Source organism: Falco naumanni, chromosome 3, assembly GCF_017639655.2.
Source record: "Falco naumanni isolate bFalNau1 chromosome 3, bFalNau1.pat, whole genome shotgun sequence".
Taxonomy (NCBI): Eukaryota; Metazoa; Chordata; class Aves; order Falconiformes; family Falconidae; genus Falco; species Falco naumanni.
In genome coordinates this window covers 89,028,657-89,051,200 of record NC_054056.1, presented here as the reverse complement: position 1 = coordinate 89,051,200, position 22,544 = coordinate 89,028,657, and the positions used below count along the sequence as shown (strand labels likewise).

At 38.9% G+C, this 22,544-nt stretch overlaps 1 protein-coding gene across 1 annotated transcript; it reads right to left on the bottom strand.

Annotated features, from left to right (window-relative positions):
* Positions 1-681: 681 nt before the first annotated feature.
* RIPK2 (receptor interacting serine/threonine kinase 2) lies at positions 682-22,440 on the bottom strand. Its single transcript, XM_040587699.1, has 11 exons — positions 22,092-22,440; positions 18,614-18,767; positions 17,278-17,433; positions 14,812-14,969; positions 10,748-10,797; positions 10,246-10,407; positions 7,005-7,090; positions 6,733-6,822; positions 6,024-6,129; positions 2,007-2,186; positions 682-1,274 (listed from the first exon to the last, which is right to left on the bottom strand). Exons 1-11 carry the CDS (start codon positions 22,277-22,279, stop codon positions 952-954), a joined length of 1,653 nt encoding a protein of 550 aa, XP_040443633.1. The 5' UTR covers positions 22,280-22,440; the 3' UTR covers positions 682-951.
* Positions 22,441-22,544: the final 104 nt, after the last annotated feature.

The window sequence follows — 22,544 nt, the reverse complement described above, 5'->3', positions numbered from 1 at the left end:
CAAATAGCCCCCTCAAAAAGAGGGCAAAATCCTGCTTGAGCAGCATGCATAGTTAGTAAGAACTTTAGTGGTGCTGTCTGTGGATGTGTACTAATTTGTGTTAGAAGCGAGAAACTTTTAACTAATCCTGCATATGATGATGAATATGCAATGTACTGTGAAGTATAAAAAGTAAGCAAAGGAGGGGAGAAGTTAGGGAAAGCTCCATCGTGACTTCTGGGATCAGTTGATGGGCTGAACCTGTCTTCTCCCCCATAGGGACACCTGCCAGGTAAGAACTTTATTCTATGACTGACTCATGCCAGCTGTTATTAGTGTGTTGTTTTAAGCTTGCTGCTTGCTTTGCAGTCAGGGTATTATCACCGGCAAACTTGGAATCTTATTCTGTCACAAACTTGCATTTTGTATAATAAAAATCTTCAGCTGAAGTTCATTTTGTATAAATGTCCAGGAATTTGGGTAGCTGTTATAAGGGATTTGACTCAGTGATGCTGTCAGCAGGGGTCCCTGAACAGGTTACTCGCATCACTCTCCAATACAGTGGGCTGTCAAGACACAGGTAGTGGACAGGCTGGCCAGAGATAAGGGTCTCATCTTCCTTGGGAAACTGACAGGCTGATCAAATAGAAGGGATTGGAGGAAAACCCCCTTCTTAACATGACAATAGGTATAAAGAGAAAATGTGTAAAACAGGAAACATTTATTTGTCATGTATAAACAAAATACTTCTATGAATTGAGGCAACAAGTGTCAGGTGTTCGGCTTTATGACCGCACTCCAACTGACTAATTGGTAACTCACCAAATGCAGTCTAGACGAACTCAGTGTCATTTCTGAGACTCAGTAAAGGCACAGTAAAGACAAAGCAGTACAGATATAAAACTACTATATAGAAACAAGAATTGTGTTGTAAGAAAAATATTCACATGGTTTCATATAGAAAGAATAAATTTAAAGATGCAGTCTTAGAGAATTAGATACATCTGGATAAGGTTGAAGTCCTAGCTGTTTGTTATCTTTCAACTTTTGTATTATAATTCTGGCAAATTCCTCTCCTTGGCTATCTGAGGTATCAAGCAGTTGTCGTACTTTTGATGTCCTTGTAGGTTTGGTGCTTATAAGTTCATAGTCTTCTTTCATGAGTAAAAATCTTGAAAGAAGAGCATCCAGTGACTGATTCAAACATGCTTCAGTCATCTGATCGATAATTTCTTCTCTTTTACTTTGGATCCATTGATGAGCTACATTCTGTTGTATGGTTTCCAAAACAAAATCTGAGATTGAAGAGGATTGAAAAAAAAAAAGTATTGTAACTTTCTGTCAACAGATAGTGCCATAGAACAAAGAACAAGCTGAGAAAGAGCTGTTTAAAGCTTGTTCAGAAAAAAAGTTGGTCAGAAATACACTAGACTACTAAACATGCTTTTAAGATTTCACTATTATATTCCACATTTTAAATGTTCCAATTTCTCAGATTTGGTGGTTAGTGTTTGTTTTATCATAGAATCACAGAATAATTTAGGTTGGAAGGAAGCCTCAAGGAGGTCATCTGGTATAATGGCCTCAGATAAATGACAAAGGTGGTGCAACTTCAATGATAACTCTGGTTGCTCAGCTGAACCTTGAGTGTCTCCAAATGATGGGACTTCTACAGCCTCTGTGGGCAACCTGTTCCAGGGTTCAGCCCAACCTGGTACTAAAAAGACAGAGGTGGTAACTTCACTTTCCAAGTGCACTTTTATTCAATTTTACTGAAAATAACACTAGTTTCCTGTGTATTTTCCTCAAGCTGAGGATTCACACAGTGAAAAGGTGCCGCACTTTATGTTGGTTTTACTTTGTAATATAAGGCTACAAGGACAGAATTACCTGCATTCTTAATTTGTAAAATGCTTTGTTTCCATTTTACAGATGAACAACAGTACCAGTTTGCATTTCATACAAACATTTATTTGACATTAGGACACTTATTGTGGGTCTTGGAATTAAATCAGTGTTTGCTGTACCTGAAGAAACTGGTGATGTCCGCAGCATATGTGATGCAGAATTTGAGGCATCTGAAATACTCTTTTCTGGCAAGGGAAAATAATCGTATGGATGCACAAGAAGTTTGGCACTCTGAGTTACAGAGATATTTTCATCTGTGCTCTGACTGCTGAGAGACTGTAGACCTTCAGAATTTCCATCTTAAAACAAAAAAAAAGGGGGGGGGGGGAGGGGGAGAGTGAGCTGTATTAATTCTATGTTCAAATAAAATACAGTCATCAGAGACTATTTAGAGGAACTCTATAAAACAAGTAATAAACAACCTAAATTCACATCAGATACAACACATTATTCCTTACACTCAGGTTCTGAGTACATTCATGTCCCTTATCTTTTAACCAGGCCCTGACCATGGGTTTGGGCATTTTTTTTTGTTTTAAAAGAACATTGAGAGGATAAATCTGGTAGATGTGGCCTTTAAAAAAATAGCTTTGACAGAAAATTTTTGCAGGGACTGGAAGAACAAAACTCCTTCAAGTTTTTGGAGAGGCAGCTAGGAGTCAGCATGAAAGCAGACTGATGAAGCTTGGCAGTGTAATCAAGGTGGAAATATTTCTTTTATTTTCAGGTGGAGGGAAAGAACATGAAAAGCAACTGTAACATTCAGTGGGAGGCCAGTGGAAGCTTTTGGTAGTCTGTCAAAACTGCATATGACTTCAAGAAAGCTTCATGTAAACTTGTGCAAAGGAAGGGCGAAAAACTTAGTAGTTTCTATTTTTAGGATTTTTTTTATATAGCAGAAAAAGATGATGGATATGAAAACAGCAGTAGGAATTACTTAAGGAGGAGATGACAAATAGCTGATAAGCAACAAACTGCAGGGCATATGCCTAATTCTGCATACAGTTTTCATTACAGACTTTCACAGTGTCATTTGATAAAGAACTTCAGAGTTAACTAAAAACCAGAGATGCAAATGTATGAATCAGATGAACATCTAAAGACACAATAAGAAGAGGTAACTCTATGGACAACTTGGGATTTACAGGTACCTGTCCAATGGGGGAACCTGAAGGTGTATTCCTAGATCAGTGTTGACCTGTAGAAGAATATGGCTATAAGTACATGGATCAGGAATAGGATAATGTGAATGAAATGACACTCTCATTATTTAAAAAACAGTGCACTAGAACTCATAGTAACTAGTATTTTATTTCATGAAAGGAAGAGAAAGCTGGGCAGAACTTTCTCTGTAGTGTGAAGCAGCATATGTTATCTACTGCATGAATGAGAAAGGATTAGGAGACAACCACTGAGTGAAAGATCATTTCAGAAAAGGATTTTAAACAGCTCTGCTGGGATAGATTGTTGTAGATCTCTAGGCACACACAGATTTTTAGTAACATTACAGACAAAACTACTGGGATTATACTAGTATGGTAGAATGACCTTGATCAGAGACCATAGCATAAAAAGTACTATCATAGAATCACAGAGTCTTTTACGTTTGAAAAGACCTTTAAGATCATCAAGTCCAACCGTAAACCTAAGACTGCCAATTCCACCACTAAACAACATCCCTAAGCGCCACATCTACACATCTTTTAAATACCTCCAGGGATGGTGACTCAAACACTTCCCTGGCAGCCTGTTCCAATGCTTGACAACCCTTTTGTTGAAGAAATTTTTCCTAATATCCAATCTAAAACTTCCCTGGCACAACTTGAGCTGTTTCCTCTCATCCTACCACTTGTTACATGGGAGAAGACTCCAACACACACTTTGCTACAGCCCCCTTTCAGGTAGTTATAGAGAACAATAAGGTCTCCCCTGAGCCTTCTTTTCTCCAGATTAAACAACTCCAGCTCCCTCAAACAGAAACATGCTAATTAGATTTGCAGATGTTATTCAGAAAGAACAGGTTGATCCAAGTTACTCAGAAAGAACCTAGCTGAAGTGGAAATTCAGTAGCAAAAATATGAGATCCAGACATTCTGCTTCAAGCTGGGGCTAATCGTTTGGAATTGAGATAATGAAAAAAACCCTAGGTAGATTATTATGTAATGAAGGATCTTGTGAGAAAGGAGAAATAAAATTCTAAGGTATATAAAGTACAGGGGTTTTTGAGACAGAAAACTTTTGTCACCATTCTTTCAGGATACTAAGTACAGAGGTCTGGTAACAGTTCAATGACTTCAGTTAGAACATGCACAAGGAGTAGTAGGATACCAGGAGAATGAAGAAGCTTATTTAAGAAATGGACTTCAAAAGAGTGTATCCTGTTTGTCTAGCAAGACAAAGCGTATTAAAGAATTACTCTCTATATCAGAAAAAAAAATAATGGGAGAAGAGGGGAAAGATCTATTTAAACCTTAAAAAATGCCCAAGAAAAGTGCATGTATAAGCTTGCAAGGGAAGAGGAAAGTCAAAAAAAAAAAAAAGAGGAAAAGGGAGGCTGGAAGTTAGAAGAAAAGTCTTAACTCTGGAGGAGCAAGTTTCTGAAAAAAATTTCTAATTGGATTGGTGGAAAAAACAACTAAACTAAAATCTATAGTCATTAACTCCTGCCTTGGTGCCATGCCAAATGCATCTCTTACCAACAGCTACCTGGGAACAGATTTTCACCTGAAACAATTGCATCTGATTTTGAAAAGTAAGAGGAATGTCGGTTTTGCTTTCTGTTATATAACTACCTGATGTAGATATTGGCAAAGAAATAACAAACACTTCTTCTGTAGTAGTATATACTACATATATAGTATATATATATAGATAGATAGACATAAAATAGTGTAGACACTTTTTTCACAAGCTTTACATTATCTATACACACATACAACAAAGTCTAAGCAGTGACTCCACACAAAGATCACCAACTGATCAGTCAGATAGTTGTACCACCACAATGTCATCAATGACTTCCACAGGTAAACACGACAATTTTTAATAGGAACCAGCAGCAAGAAGGGCTAATATTTATCATTATCTTATCCGATTACACTTAGAGACCATGCTCATTTTCAAGCCAATATTACATTTTCTAAAATTCATCACAACATTCCTATTAAGCTTGGTAGCCAAAAGTTATTCTTCATCTTTAAGATTTTTATGCTATAAATGCTTGGGTTGAGGTACAGCCGAACTACACTGCACTTGCTTTCTGCCATTTTCCCCAGTAACTCAAATTCCTTAAGCTTCGTAAATACAGCAGGAATTCCAAGGAAGAAAAATTACATATCTCTCTAGTACATTAAGTACAAGTCCAGAATTGTGGACATATTCAAACAGGGGCTAGAAAAAAGCCTGCCTGCAGCACCTCAGCACACTTTTTGATGCCCTACTTACAGCAGAAGTCAAGTATCTTGTCTGCTTTCACACCACTGCTCCCTGCAAAGTCAAAGGATATCCATTCTTTTGAAATATATGTTTGCATTCTTTCAAGAGAAGAAACTTAAGTGCAGTTTTAGTTTCACAATGTATTGCTATTCCACCTGGGTCTCATTGCATTTTTCTGTCTTCTGATGTCAGCAAAACCTCAAAATGGTGTTTTGTCTCAGAATTTTCCCAACTTTTATTCAGAAAAGGTGACAGCTATGAAAGGTCTGTGCAGGTATTTTTGCAAGGAATCTAATTATTAAAGCATTTTTAAAAATTGAATTAAAAATGATTGAGAGGCTGGGCTGCATTAAAAACTTTCAGTTTATGTATCTTTAAGAGTGCCTCAAAATGTTTTAGCCTTTTTATCTTTATAATTAATTCACAAATGGTTAACTAAACTGCCTGAAGTCTGAAGGGACAAGTAAATGCTATCTCTGCACTCATGACCATGAATGGGAAAACTGAAGCTGTGAGCTGTGGGGATTTCTCAAGTGACAGAAACAGAAAATCAGAGCTCAAATACCCAGAGCACTATGTTTACAAAACACATCTCTCTTCTGACATATGGAGATCCAACTTTCTACTATGCAAATGCCATGACACAGAGGGAGGGTAAAGTTGCAATTGCAACTTAAACTTAAACTCATGAGTATCTCTACCTGATGACAGGATATTGCACTTGGGAACCGACTTCAGTCTTGATATATCTGGAGAGATGCTTCGAAGGGGAAGTGCATCACACTGTATGGAGCCAGAATGTGTTTCCTGGAATGATTCCAGTTGTATATTGAAAAGGCACATTAAATAAATACAAAGTTGCAGTTTTTTTACAGAGTACTTTCCCATCACTGTTTTCCCTGCTCAATAGACAGCACAATTAAAATACAGTAAAGCAGAAGAAATCGTGTAATCCTAATACTTGTGTTATTCCATAGCTGACAGCAATTTGGTATACGAGTTTAACCATTAGTAAGAACCAAAAGCAGAAGCATTAAGAATTGAAATATAAAAGCAAATCTATATGACCCTATGTAATCAAGCTCCGCAGAGGTGTAAGGGAGCAGAAGACAATCTCTTACAAGTTGCAGACATTGTGTGCTGCATTCCTTCTCAAAGCGATGGCTTTCCCACATCTAGAGAATATACCAAACACGCCCTTCTTATTTCGGCTTACCCACCCCTTACTATTTTAACCTATATAGCTATGCATTTGTTACATCCCAGCTCAACTAATGCACTTTATGCCTTTCCTGACTGCACAGGAAAGTAAACTGCAGAACGATTCCTCCTTACTAAGTTAACCCTCCTTTAAGCTCTCAGGATCTTTAATGATGCTGACGTACTGAATGCAATACATAAAATATTTACCTCTTGGGGATTCAGAGGTATATTTAGAGATACCTGCTCCACATCTGCTTGCTTTCCACTCTTGTAAATACATCGTGATTCATACAGTGACTGGAAGAGATATATTTACTTGTATTAAATTTCTGCTATAAGACAAGATGATAGCTTTATACAAACGCATGCTTCAGCCAGATACAAGATTGAATAAATGACAAAGGAGAGTACATTTCTTTTAGCAAACAAATATTACCAATTTATTTGACCAACTCATGACTGTAACAAAAGCCACTTACCTTTGATCTTTTTAACAGAATTACTGCTTCCAACATAGCTATTTCATCAAATGTTCGCAGGACTGGCTCAAGGTCTATTAAACATTCTATTAAAAAAAAAAAAAAAGTAGTATTTTGCTGAATGATTTAAAGTGGAAATTAAGTTTTCATTTTGCTAAAGGTACTTTCTTACGTTTACAAAAAGTAATTTATCTGTTGATACACATCAAACCACTTATGCTGCTAAACAGAAGTTTCTTGCTTTCACCTGTTAGAACAGTTTCACATCACCAAAATAAGCCCTGTGCTGATCTGCCCACCTCGGCACTCTGTATCACAAGAGGTCTGGGACTGTGCCAGACAGCAAGTCTTACATTGCTGTAATGGATAGATTGGTGGGTTTCCCATGTTTCAAGGTAGACCCAACAAGCTTGATTAGCTAAATGGGACCAAGCAGCACAATACCTCAGCGTGGGTCACAGTCTTCCCACTCCACCAGAGGTATTAAAGATCTACATGAGAAAAATAAACAAACAAACCCTTACCACAGCAATATCCAGAACAGATGCTGTGAGGCAGGGCCAGAGAAGATGGGACAGTCAAGGCACTGACCTATCACATCCAATGAATCCAAATGATACTGTCCTTGTTTTCACCAAAGGCAGCAATTCAGAGAAGCTAAAATCATCTGCTCACATAGGGAAGCACATGACAGTCCAAGAAGTAAGTTACAACCTGTGCTATGCTCCCTTGCTTTCCAATGTTTAAAGGTTTATAAAGATAAATATTTCAAATGTTGAGATTACTGTGTTATAAAAATGTTTTCTTTGAAACTGTGCTCAGATACAACAAAACCTCAAGAAAGGGTAATGGCATAGCTCAATTCTATTGCATTTCTATGGATTCTGCTGATTCATCAAAACCTGTTAACCTTGCTAGCATTCTGTCACACTGCATCCTTATTAACATATTTTTATTTTTTACTACAATTTTACCTCTCTTCTCCTGTATTAACTTTTTTCCACTAGCATCTTCAAGATATACATTCAATACTGGAATTCTTATTTTCTTGACTAAAACAGAGTTTTACAGGTTTGGCAATCCACTTTCCACACTGAAATACTAGCACTGCTAATTCTTGTTTATTATAATTAAACTGTAGGTACATATTCCAAGTACATGCAGAAACATGGTGATAAGTAGTCGTTATCTCTTCTTTATAAGGAGAACAGACAGGTTAACCGAGGTTTTCCATTTAAAGTTTATTTAACAAAAAGGGGGGTTTGGTGTTTTGGTTTTCTCTGCCCTGTACTACGGTAATTGCAAAATTTCCCAGTGAGCTTTACTTCCCTCAATTTGCAACAGTTCTGCAACTTCCTCTTTCTTTTTGTGATAGTAAAGTAGAGGAGAAAGCAATGCATGTTTTCTTCAAAGACATCTTACTACAGACGCAGCACTAATAACAGAACCCAAGTTAGCTCACATCCCAGGTAATTAGCCCTTCAACATGACCACAGACTTTGATTGCTATTTTGCTTTGCTTAACTGTCAAAAGAAAATAAGAATACATAAATAAATATTATGATGCGTCTATCCTTTGTCATTTTAGAAAAATATTATAAATGGTTATATTTCCTTGTTTGGGAAAAAAAAATAATCCACAACTTAAAATCACACAAACCAGACTCACACAAACGTAACCTGACATTTCAAAATGTTCTTAATGCAGAAATAAGAATGCCTCAAAAAAGGTCATGTAAATCATTTTGGACTGTAAACTCAACATGAAGATGCTGTATGTGTTTAGATGTGCCTCCATTTTGTCTTTTGCCAAACTGATCCCAAAAAATGGAGTCAAAAACATTTCTAAGCTATCTGAACAGCAATTTTCTAACACTTTCCCACTCAAAGGAGTATGCCTATAAAGGCTTTCAAAATAGTAAACAAATTTCTGTTCACCAAAGCTACAGATGTAACTTTAAGATTGTGGACCTCTCTACTCATAACATCAAAAAATCCAAAATCAAAATAAACCATAAACTTACAAGAACCAACAAAGAAACCCTGATATTTCAGGTTTGGGTCATTGCATCTTCAACCTAACCAGTGAGAAATTTAGAAGACAGAATTGTTTAAGCCAGAGCTCTTTGTACTGTTCTAAATTTGAATACTTTCAGTCTACATTTTTGCCTCTCCAGGGCGATCCAGTTTTCCCTACAGAATTAGGTTCACGTTTTCTAAAGGAGAAGGAAGGAAGATTTTAAAGCACATGCAAATTAAACAAGCACAGCAAGGCAGGTGGAGGAACCACTGTTGGCTTCACTACACTGATATATGTGATGATAGCAACACTTGCAAGAGCAAATTTCACAGTTTAATCATTTTCTGCCAATATTGATGGAATTACCTTTATGCAATGGCCAAAGAAGAACCAAAAGTAACCACAGAATTAAGCATTTTGAGGAGAAATTGTTACACAGGATAAATTTGGACTCAACACACACCAAATATGTCAGTTAAGTGCAAGAAACACAGGTTTGCAAAAAGCAAAACAGAACTTTTCTAGTTCACACTACACTAATGTCTACAAGCTCACACTTCAGTCTTATTCTCTAAATCCTGCAATCCACTGTAAAAATGGCTGGAAGTATCTATATTTGGTCTCATGGACAAAAAGCTGAACAAAGGAAAGATGGAAAGAGAAAGTTAAGTGGGTTCAACCAGTACCTGTTCAATCTGGACAGTGGAGCAATCAAATATAAACTCTCAGTGAAAAAGATCTATACCAAGATGCAAACACAGGATGAAGTCAGTATAGTTTATCTGATATGCAATGTTTTGTTGGTGTGTTTGCCAGCTTGCTTACAAATCTCACAGTACTCATTCTACACTTCCCTTCTTAAAAAAAAAAAAAAAAAAAAAAAAAAAAAAAAAGTTTCCTTCAAAAATAAACAAAATACCCCAAGTCCAAGTAATTAAAAAAAGCATGCTGCTTTTGTACAGGTAAATTAGAGATAACAAATGCAAAAGACTCCAGCTAACAACTTGGTTTTACGGCACACACATAGTTCCATTCATATAAGTTTGTTTCTAGACGTGGTGGAAGCAGACAAGCACCTTATCATATGCAAAACTGAGCACATACTATCTCTTGACACTTTTAACATTCCCTTTTGTGACTGTAATCTTGCTCTGTAAGTACCATGTTCAACAGAAATCTGGCAATTTACAAATATTTTCTTATTATGAAATGTAAACTCACTTAAGAACGATGGTCTTTCATCTGGGTTTTGTGCCCATCCACTTTCTATCAGTCTGATGATGAGCACTCGATGAGGAATGTCCATTGATAAACTTTCTTCACTTAAGTCTAGTCGCTGTCCTTGTGACACACTATACATTATCTGCAAGGGGTTTATAACTTCTGTCAAAATAGACATCATACAGTCATTAGAAATATATGCAATATAAATAGCTTACTATAGGAGGAATAATTTAGTTTGCAGACATAGTATTTATACATCACCAAAATAAGACTATACTTTTTTATTTAAAAAAATTATTTAAATTTATTGAACAACACTAATTAAAAAAAAAAAAAACAGAAAAACTCTCATTTGAAAAGTAACTCAAAGTGTTCTTCAACAAGCTTACAAGATGAATCATTAGAATTAACCCCTAAAATGAAGTTCCCAGGTACCAGGTCTCAGGTTTAGCCTGTAAGTAAAGCTGGAAAAATAAATTAAAGGAAGACATGGCCTTACCTTCAAATGGCTGTTTCCTTGACATCACTTCCCACATAATAATTGCATAACTGTTTAAAGTATAAAAAGTGTAGAAGTTGTTATTTCAGATTAAACTGAAAGAGGGTAGATTTAGATTCGATATTAGGAAGAAATTCTGAACTGTGAGGGCGGTGAGCCCCTGGCACGGGTTTCCCAGAGCAGCTGTGGATGCCCCATCCCTGGAAGTGCTCCAGGCCAGGCTGGATGGGGCTTTGAGCAGCCTGGTCTGGTGGAAGGTGTCCCTGCCCATGGCAAGGGGTTGGAACTAGATGATCTTTAAAAGTCCCTTCCAACCCAAACTACTCTATGATTTTGATTACTCACACTTAACACAGTTTGCCCAGCTTTACATTTTACTAAAAACATTTCACTAAAATGATCCTGCATACATGCATGGAACTGACTATAGCTAACTACAATGATGACCTGAATATATGGAAACCAGCAGGAATTTTAACCAGTGGCTTCAACTATAAGTAATTAATAATATTAAGTACAGAAAACGTACATGGCATATAAATTCCTATTCCAAATCTGTATTAGCTCTGCTCTATTAATACATTGTGAATTACGTATATGCAGTTTAAATGTCAGTATGCAAATTAAAGTGTGCTCCAGAGTCCCAGCTGCTCTGTCCTAACTGCAATACTGTGGCATCTCCCCAGTCCAGATGGACACTCTGACGCTCCCACGGGAAGCAGGGTACCAGCAGGGAGGATGGCTTTCACCCACACTTCTACCCCAACACAAAGTCAGTCAGGTAAGATAAAGACTTGCACTCGGGAAGCACTCTCCAGCTTCCCCCACAGATATACATGCTTTCAACATATGCAATCTTCTCTATAAGGAGAGATGTCACTTACACACAGCATTCACTTCACAAAAAAGACTTTCAAGAACACCACCCTGAACTACAGCTAGGAGACTGAACGCACATCTCCTTACTCAAACCAGTGACATTTTTTTCCATTCACCTCAACATGAATGGGAACTGGTTCAGTGAAAACAAACCTGCTCCACCTTTAGTAGACTAGTCACTCTCTTCAGTCATCAGGATATGTAAAAAAAACCCATAAGTTTAAGCAACTTTGTAATTTAAATAAGATCAGATTATTTCATTTAAATAGAATCATAGAATCATTTAGGTTGGAAAAGACCTTTAAGATCATCAAGTCCAACCATTAACCCAGGACTGCCGAGCACTGAATTTGTTTATAAAAAAATAATCAATGTAGTTAAGATAAATAAAAAGAAATACAGTGATGTAAAACCTCCAAATCTGGCTTTCCTATTTAAGAATAGGAATTTGGTGTCAGGAATAACACCAGTAGTTCTAAAACTAAAATGAGAGAGCAAAAATATTTCACTGTATAAGAACCTAATTTCCAATGTCAAACATACCCTTGTAAACTTACCTCTACTCCCTTATTGTTTCCAGTAAATCAATTTTAAAATGGATTTAAAAGTTTTAAACATTTTACTTGAAAAAAATTGAAATCCAATTTGCACAGAAGCAATACAAATGAAATTATGCAAAGAATTATTTTTTTGCTAAATAATTAACACTTATCAGAATAAATGTTTGCTGAACTACTCAAATAACTGCACAAAGATAGTGTTTTCCTGCACCACTAAGAAGTACAAAATTTTGCATATAGGCTACATGTAACTGCCTCTAAGCATGATATCATCCAACAGCTACCAATTAGGAAGAATCAAAACAATTAAGGAAGAATAAAATAAGTGATGCTTAAAATTAATCATATAAATTGAGCTTTCATAACTACTTATTCCATTCATATTTTAACATCCACCCCTGATAAAATTTATTCAGGTAACTGCTAATAAAAGCAGTCCTCCTTGTTAGAAAGCCTGCTTTTGATACATTCCTGAGAATTCATGCAGACTGATTTTTTTGGCAGTAAAAGTTGATGCTGCTTGACTGTTGTGTGAACAATTTTTTTCTTTAAGAAAGATCCTTCCTCACAGATTAACTTTGATATCTCAACAACATTCAGCTGCATCTGCTGTGGACAATTAATCAGACATCCAACCTTTAATTCAGTTTAGAATCTCTCTACAACTAAAGACTATCTTCTTAATTCTACAACACTGCAGCATACCAACTCCTGCTGATTTTCTATTTATGTTTTCCCTTCTTATTTCTGCTTCATAGCATCTCCTTATGATCCGGAGCACAGATCTTCCTGCGTGACCTTTCTGGTGGTCGTTTCCTTCACGTCTTCCTGCCTTGAACTGCCTTCCCTCTTTATGATGTGTCAGTTTCTTTCTTCTCAGATAATCCCTTTTCTTCCTAATTCATCAGTTTTCTAAGACCTTCTACTGATCTTTTCTCTCTTATTTTCTTTCATTTGGTTGCTATTCTTCTACACACATTTTTTTTTTCTTTAAACATTTGTCTTCCTCATCTCCACTCAGTCATTAAGCCACCAGCCATACTTTCTGTATGTTACACAATATACACTACTCCTTTCCAATGTCTTCCTAGTCCAGATTTTCACATCAAAGGGCGAGGAAAGCAGGTATGCTACCATCTCTATTCTTTAGACAGGAAAGTCCAGGAACTTCGTGTGCCCCTTAAGAGTAAGGGATAATTAAAGAGAAATAGTGGTCTCCCTGGAAGTCAGGAAGACACTCTGATACATCTCTCACCAAAATACAACCCTGTCAAAGCTGAAGGTAAAGGTGGTAGAGTGCAATAGAGAGATGGACTTTGTCACAGAGATATGCCTCTTCATGCCTCCTTAATCTCCTTTTACACAGGTGTCCTGGTTTCAGCTGGGATAGTTAATTTTCTTAGTAGCTGGTGCAGTGCTGTGTTTTTGCTGTGGTGTGAGAACAATGTTGATGGTTCACTGATGTTTTTAGTTGTTGCTGGGTGATGTTCAAACTGAATCCAGGACTTTTTCAGTTCCTTGGGCCCTGCCAGCATGAGGGCTGGAGGGGCACAGGAAATTTGGGGGGTACACAGCCAGGACAGGTGACCCAAGCTAGCCAAAAAGGTATTCCATACCATATGGCGTCATGCTGAGTATATAAACTGGGGGAAGAAAAAGGAAGGGGGGGGACATTTGGCGTGATGGTGTTTGTCTTCCTGAGTAACCGTTACATGTGATGGAGCCCGGCTTTCCTGGGGATGGCTGAACACCTGCCTGCCCATGGGAAGCGGTGAATGAATTCCTTGCCTTGCTTTGCTTGTGTGCGCAGCTTTTTGTTTACCTATTAAATTGTTCTTATCTCAACCCTGAAGTTTTACATTCCTTTCCGATCCTTCTTCCCATCCCTCTGAGTGGGGGGGAAGTGAGCAAGCGGCTGTGTGGTGCTTGGTTGCCGGACAGGGTTAAACCACAACAACAGGACAGTTACCTCCATGATTGTTCAAATAATCCTTGAGCTCTTGAAGCCTTTTCAGATTAACTAATTGTAACTAATATCCTAAGAGCAGTTGACGTTTTGTTAGATGGGTCTCCACCACTCTACTCCTTCCTGTTCTGTTACTTCTACTACTCAGAACTGACACAGATCTACCTCAGCTTTCATAGAGTAAATTATTCCTTAAGATCTCTGTAAATACTTCCTCCAACCCCATTACCCTGTTTTTTTCCTAACTTCTTCCCAAAACTATGTTTTTTTCTTTCCCCCAAGTATATTCTGCAATTTATATTAACTGATCTGCACAAATTACAAGGGTATGTGCATCAAGCTGTGTGAAGAGCTTTTTTCCTTCCCTACACTGTCTGTACGTGTACACTCATTTATAGAAACCAGCCTCCTCTGTCTGTTTCTGTAGTTCTAACTTAATTTCTGGAGCATTACACTTGTCATGGTGTTTCCTAAAGAAATGAGTCATTAAATCCAGCGACCAATTAATTCTTTTTTTTCCCCAATTCATTTTGTTTATACACCTATGATAGTGCTACTACCAAAAATAATAAAATTGCTGAGAATATGTTAAAATCTAAGTTCAGTAAATCAAATATGAATTCAAATTGCAAAGATCACTCGAGAACACCACGAGTTACCTGTAGATATCGTGTTTCACACTTGCCCGGGTTTTCTGACTGGGATTGTAATTTTCAGGTGGCATGTAGATAATTGTCCCTCCTTCTGGCAAAGAAGTTTCACTTCGTGATTGCGACATGGAAATGACACGCCATTTTGACATGCCAAAATCTGCAATCTGGAAAGGACAAGTCAGTTGTTCTGAGAAGAAAAACTGGAATTATTGGCTGACCACTGTTAGAAATTCCAGAAATATGCCCAAAAGAACGGGTCACTTAAAGTCCTTAACCTAACACACAAAAAGTATGTGGGTCGTCCTAGCAACAGTAAACACTGGCTTCAGTCCAGAAAGCATTCCAGGTCATGACTCATGCTATCCCTATAGCCCTGCCCTATCCTGTTGTTCTTTTGAGGAAGGACTCATATATCATATGGCTGGGGAATCTGCTATGAAAGTCTGTTCTGTATAAAGAAAATAACTTTCCTTTGTTAAAAAAAGCAAACAAAAAAAAATCATTGAGTACTTCTAGCTCCCTGGTTGTGAAGAAAGCACAAATTCAGTATAAATCATAATAGCTCTATGTAACTTAGGTTGCAGGTATTCCAAGACAGTTGCTTTCACAAGAAAACTTTGGGGTACTCCACGTCACCCCCAAATCAATGAAATATTAATCTTCCATTAATTCATTTGATATTCTGAAATTCTGTGCTGAATATTTTCTTTATCGTGCACTCTGGGGCCTTGTCCTTTCCTATAGAGTTTACAGTTCCTCCACATAAAGAATTAATTGACTGCAGTTTACATTCTCAGACATCTACAAGCCAGGGTGCAAGATGTCAAACTAGGTTACTAGTAGGGAGACACACAGCCATAACTCACCTTCTGGCTGAGTTGCAGTGTCTGGCATACAAGGGAGACAGATAAGCAGCTAACTACGAGCTCTGCACTTGTTCAACATTTGTGTGACAGTGAAAACATTTTCAACAAAGATGTCTCTGCAAGCATTGTGGCAACTAAGATAACAGAAATAAGCTTTCAGGAAAACATAACAGTCAACATCCACAGTGAAAAATAACCTTTTTTACTCTACAACTCATTCTCATCAAGCCTTCCTCACTGTAGGAAGTCACATTATCTTGCTCGTTCAGTAGCTGGGACAGCCAGAAGCACCCTATGAATGGTATCACTTTTATACCAATGCAATAATTGTTCTATTTGGCATGCATGATGACCTTCCTTGTGTTTCCTGACAGCTGTCCTAATTTAGACAATCTTGCTTCACCCCAAAAAAACCCACTTGAACCCTCTAAGGACAGTCTTCCAGAGACTCTTTACAGGAGGCAGGGCAGATACGCAAGAGTTAACCTCTTCCCTTCAGTTGCTCCATCAAAGCAGCTGTTTAGATGTGGTCAGGCAGAGCACGGGACCACACAAATGCTCTTTGGGATTAAAAAGAGAATGGATAAAAAAATTACTTGGACCAGTTCGCCAGTCAGGTTTATCAGGAAGTTTGAGAGATGGCAATACCAGCACAAGCGAGTGGGAGGAGGTATGACCTGCTAAGGGTGTGAGTGGAGACAAAGCTACGTAAGGCACCGTGCTGCCAAGAAAAATGTGCTTGCAATGGAGGAAAAGGAAATCAGCTCTGGATCTCTGATCTTTGCTCAAAGGACTCACAAAAAGATTCATATCTCAGTAAGAACCGAAGCATTTGCCATTCAAATATAAACTAAGTGTAAAATATCTCTTATTTCTCATTTACTTGAATAGTATATTCTAGCCTATCAATTTTAAAAATAGAGGATCTTTTACAAAAAGTCCCTGTGACTCTTGCAATTACGGAAGCACCTAACCATTCCGTTAGATGCACTTTTAGTGTCTTTTTCATATCATGGAAGTGCTATTTTAAAAGGCAGAATTAAAGTTTTAAACTAATGTTACTTCTCCATGTATGTTTGCTCTTTGGTGCTTCACAGAAGCCATTTGCCAACATGTTACAGATTTCAGTTAAGTTTTACATGTTCTCATACTATGCTAACAGAACATATATGTACATATTGCATGATAAATATCAAATGGGGTATTAACATTTGAATTTGACCTACTGTCCCCCAGAACTAACTTGTCTGAGTACCTCAGACAGGAACACTTTCTATTTTCTTCTCATGAAAGGGCCAGATGGAGCTACCCTTGGAAGGCTGTCATACGAGAGTGTCACTGCTACCGAGTATCACCTACTGCTACAGCAGAAACAGCCTGAATTCTGGCTTTCCCATCGTTTCAGATGGATAGAATCCACATTTGAGCAAAGGAGAATTTTCAAAAGAAAAACTCAAAAGTTCTGTCTGCAAGGATAGAAGAAAACATCTGGCATACAATTACAACCCCTCTGTATGGCTGCATCCTCACTCTTCTTCCTCTACAATAATTCAAACACTTTTGCTCATTCTGGATGCTGAAGAATATAAGAATTAAATAACTCTACCTTGACATGAAACTCATCATCCAGCAAAATATTCTGGGTTTTCAAGTCATGGTGCAGCAGTGGAGGATTCATGTTGTGTAAATAGTTTACTCCCAATGCAATTTCATAAAGAATGCGGAATCTCAGGCACCAGGGAATGTTAGGATATAGATCTTTCTGCCAAGATAAAACCACAAAAACAGAATATAATCCTCCATCCTTATCTAACAACACAACACAAAGACTTTTATAATACGAAGAAAGTAACTTGGACAAGCAGTAAACTTTCAAAACATACATTATATGAACTCCTTAAAAAATTGTAACTAAGCATTAAACTGGTTAGCTGTTAAAACAAATACATAAATGTTAATCATGCAGTGTTTATGTTTCCATTCCCTAGCATTCATGTAATAGTTCATAACTGCTATAGATGATGTATTACACTTACTACATTACTCATTCATATGAAAGTATGATTTGCAGATGAACTCCTGTATGAAACTTGCAACCCACAGATTATGAATACTACACAAAGGAAGGTAAGAATCATATCTTCAACTGACACTGGGGGAAAAAAAGAGGCTGTGGTGAAACTAAGTGCAAATTACTACCTTTATAAATATTAATACAGCAAGGAAAAAAACCCACAACTACCTTTGTAAATATTAATACACCAAGAAAAAGGCAGTAAAACTCAACTGGCATCTTAAAAGTTACATTGACACCAATGCCTTTATGAAAAAACACAGCTGAGCTCTCTAAGGCATAAAACACGTACTGATTAAAGTTACAAAAGAGACTGCAGTGCTGTTGAGACACAAATGCAGTAGCTTTACAGTAGCAACACTGGATGCTCATACCAAGTTAATTGGAGCAGCTGAGAGTTCAGCACAGGAGAACTTACTCCTGAGAGTATCATCTAGTAGAAATAGCCATATCTGTCTTCATTTTATTTTAATAAAGATTCATATTCAGGGAAAAAATACTTATCTTTGTGTGATGTTTACATTGGCAATAATTCTGAAACCCAGGTTGAAGTAAGCATAAGTATTTAAGCTTCTAATTTGAGAACAACAGAGGTTTGAAAAGTGTTTGTATATAATAATTCAACATGAAGCCAGTTATAGGTTACGACATTAAAAGGAAAAGTGTAATAGAACTAAAGTCTGCTGAGTTTTGTTGTCTTTTTGGGGTACAGAAAATCCATCTGAGCACCAAAAACTACTAGCGATACTGACTGTCCTTTGATTTGAAATATTATTAATAATACACTTTACTATATTACTTCAAGTATGGAAATCACAATCTATTCAAAACAACCAGGCATTGTATTTAAGACTGTAAGTACACTTACCCCATGTAAAAGCTGGTTTAATGACCCATTTGTCATATATTCTGTTACTATCCCCAGAAATTCAGGCTCGTTGCAAATTCCCAAAATTGGCAGAATGTAACTAAACCTGGCTTTGTGTAATATCTCTGCTTCTTTTAGAAGGTGGCTTCTATCACTTAAAAACAAGCAAACAAAAAACATTACCATACCTGTACTAGGAAACTCAGAACAAATGTTGGTTTCACTATATTATCTTTAAAAAATTATGTACCTATACGCAGTACCACCACCTTTCACCATTTTATTCCTACTATGCTGTTTTGATTACAGGATACTGTAAGGCAAATTAGAATCTACAAATACAAGATAGCTTCCCCAGGTTTTTTTTACCACACAAATATCTCTACTTCCATCACACATTTAATCCATGTTTCCACTAAATAAGGAAAAAGTCAGAACTCCAACTTCCACCACCCTGTGTAACTGTAACAGTAATAACCAGCCATACTTGTCCTATTTTACTGGCCATCTTCAAACCCCAAGTTTTCGCTGAGGCTCAATATTAATCTTCTACTGAGCGGAGATTTTAATACTCCCAACTCTACAACCATTTAAATTGTGCACTAAAATCATATGGGCTAAAGGAATGTACCTTCAGTTTCTGAAGGAAAAGGAACTACCAATTATGTTTTGTTTTCACATAAATTCTTCCTTCAAATTGGGCCCCTACTTTGAATCATCATCTGGAAAAAAACATCCCCTGGTTGCACAGGAAGCAGGAAGGGACCAGCCTCTTGTCTGGATGTCTGAATGTGGCTGTGTGAACGCTTTCTGTTACATCAGACCTCCTCATAAAAGTGAGTTAGATGCATCTTTACAAATTCAGACCTTGTAGCATGTGGATTTGAGAAGCCCAAGTTTTAGTGAAGATTGATTATGGTTCTATCCCTAAAAATGATAAACTATTTGGAATGCCTTATATCTCAAATGTTCTTGAAAAAAATGGGATTGCTGACAGTGAGGATACTTGGACCATGAATATGTTAATTCTAAGAAAAAAAGATTTAGATTTTATACCAATGGAGACCGGTATAGGTGCAAGTACAGGACTTTTACAGCACATCTAAGATTGATCCTTTGAATATGAGCCCGTCTGATTTAAAAGCAATACAGCTGTGCTTGGGGCATGGTTGCATACAAACCAGAGCTGTGCCAATCGTGATTTGCTAAGTACAGTGCCATGTTAATGTGCTTATACACCTCCTGGGTGAGAGCTGGCATGCATCCATCAAGCCAGGGCAGACACCGAAGAGTTCACGTCAGTCTGGACCCATCAACATAGATCTAGCCCTCACAAAGAAAAGGCCATCAGGGCACATGGGGAAACAAGGAAGCCTGGAGAACTAAAGCCTGCTGCTTTTAGGACAGGAAAACGTTGAACTTAGAAGGATGTGAAATCAAGGGCAATTGTTAGTCCTTATCTATGTGATGGAAAAAGGCTTCTGTTACAGGAAACTCTAGGAAATGGTCAAAGTGAAAAGGCAGCCTTCAAGAAAAGCATGGGGCAAAGACATAACTCCTTCCCTTCTTCCTGTCCAGAAAAGACTAGGTTTGAGAAAGCTAGGGGTTTTCCCAGACTGTGAGGCATATCTGCATGGGATTCAGCTGTAGCCAGGAAAAGAGTTGCAACATGGTGAGGTCTATTCCCATGTCTGTAAGTCACTTCACCTTTGTGTGCTCTATACCAGGAGGGCATTGAGTAATGCCCAAATCAGTACAAGCCTACAACAGCTTCCCAACCAGCTTTGCTTTTTTGGCTGGTCACACACCAAGTTCTGGGATAACACAATGCAGGCTTCCTGTTTAAGGAATTAACTGCACCACAAACTCTTCCCTGTTCTTGACAGCATTTACAAGGTGGCATTTTATGTTGCCTACTATGTAACCGACAAATCACTTGCTGCAGACACACCAGTATAACGGATTTCTTACAGGTTTTGGTCTTCTTAGAGCGCTTCCAAGCTTTGCATGGTTTACGGTAGGTGTCTAAATTATTTTGATTACCTCAGTTGCCCTTTTCATCATAATTTCATGGGTTAGATGTTGCTAACCTAAATTCTTGCAAGGCTAAAAAAATATTTGTTGTTTTCTCCCATCTGAGTTGGGAGGATAAACACTGTTCTGATTAGCAGGGATTTAAGCTGGCATTTAAATTAAAGAAAAAACCCATCAATAAACTTATCAGAGAACATTGTATTCCTGCTTAAAAACATAACTGAGATTCCATTTCATTTTGGCAAGATTTCAGAGATAAAGCTTGTGTATACACACCTGGGGAATAAGAGGTGAAATAGCTTAAAACAAGTTATCTTATATTCTAGCACGCTAGGTCACAAGACTAGAAGCCTTGTTACTTTGAGTGAAGCTATTCTGCCTAAATAGCTAATACTAGATCAAAGAAACCTGAGGCAGTAAAGATTAAAGACACCTAGATAAGATGTAAGAGGCAGGCTTACAGTCAGGCAGGCTTCAGATAGCCTTAAGAAGAGGCAAGTTTGCATTGGTAAGATAAAAAAATAGGCACTATAGGAAGTGAATGAGACAGAGATGGATGAAAAATTATTACCTGCTTCCCCCTTACATGGAGTGACAGCACCTGTAATAAACTTGTCACTTGAGCCCCAGGAAAATTGGGAACACAATGATTAATAGTTGAAGAACTAATGGAAAGTATCAGTTGTATGTGGGAGCCTACAAGCCTATTATTTTAAATTAACTTCTCTCAGTACTGTGAGATCTGGGACAAAAAAGACCAACCAAAGAAACAAAAAAAGGAAACTATCATGTATTGTCTCGGAGAAGCTTGTTCTAGGAGCTAGATGCAATCTCTAGTGGGTACAGTAATACATTCCTTGTCTTCTCTCTGTAAAGAACGAATCTACAGTAACCACTGTATTTTAATATCCTGCTGATAATTCAGCAAAACGTTTAGCGACCAACAGACCCAGAACGAAGCCGAACTGTGCAAATCCCACCCTGAGGGGGAACCTAGGCGCACGTTGCAGAAGAAAAAAACCTTCAAAAGAGGCAACTTGCTTAGTGTCTGCCACGCTGGGCCTGAAGCCACCCATTTTCAATAACCGAAAGTGAGGAAGCTCCGGGGCTGGTACGTGCTTTCTCGTGGCTCAAGCTGAATCACCCACCGCGGGACGTCCTTTACCCCTGGATTTAAAGCAACGCTGCCTGCCAAGACACCCCGTCCGTGAGCCACCAACGGGAGAAACCCACGGCGGCACCTCTGCCGCGGCAGCTCGGCCCATGCCCGCACAGCCCGGGCTCCACCACCCGCGGCTGCGTTACCCACCGACGGGACGCCCTCACCGAGTGACCTGGGCAGTGCAGGAGCGGGGGACCCCCTGCTTGGTTTAGGGGAGAGGTGTGCTCGGCTCGGTCCCTGGCCACCACCCCGGCGGTGTCCGCCCCCCCCCCCCCCCCTTACCTGTCTAGCAGCGGCCCCTGCAGGCATTTGAGGGCCACCGGGACCCTCCAGTCGGCATGGCGGGCGGCGGACACGGTGCCGTAAGCGCCGCGGCTGATAAAACGCAGATCCGGGAGTTTGTTGGAGGGGATGGAGGGCAGGGCGTAGCTGATGGCGCCCGCCCGGCCTCCGCCATCCCCGCCGCTCATCCTCGCACTCCGCCGCCGGGGCGGTCGCGCCGTCTCTCCGCCGGGCGCAGCGGAGCCCGCAGCGCCTCTCCTGCCGCCCCGCTTCCCCGCCCCGGCGCGCCTCCTCCCCAGCCCGACGGCAGCCCCCTCCTCCCTCGGCCCCGCCGGGGAGCCGCGGCCCTTCCCCACGGAGAGCGGCGTCCCGCGGGTGCCCGCCTCGGGGAGGGCGGAGCGCCGCGATGAGTCGCGCGGGGGGGGAGGGGGGGAGCCGGGGGGGGAGGGGGGG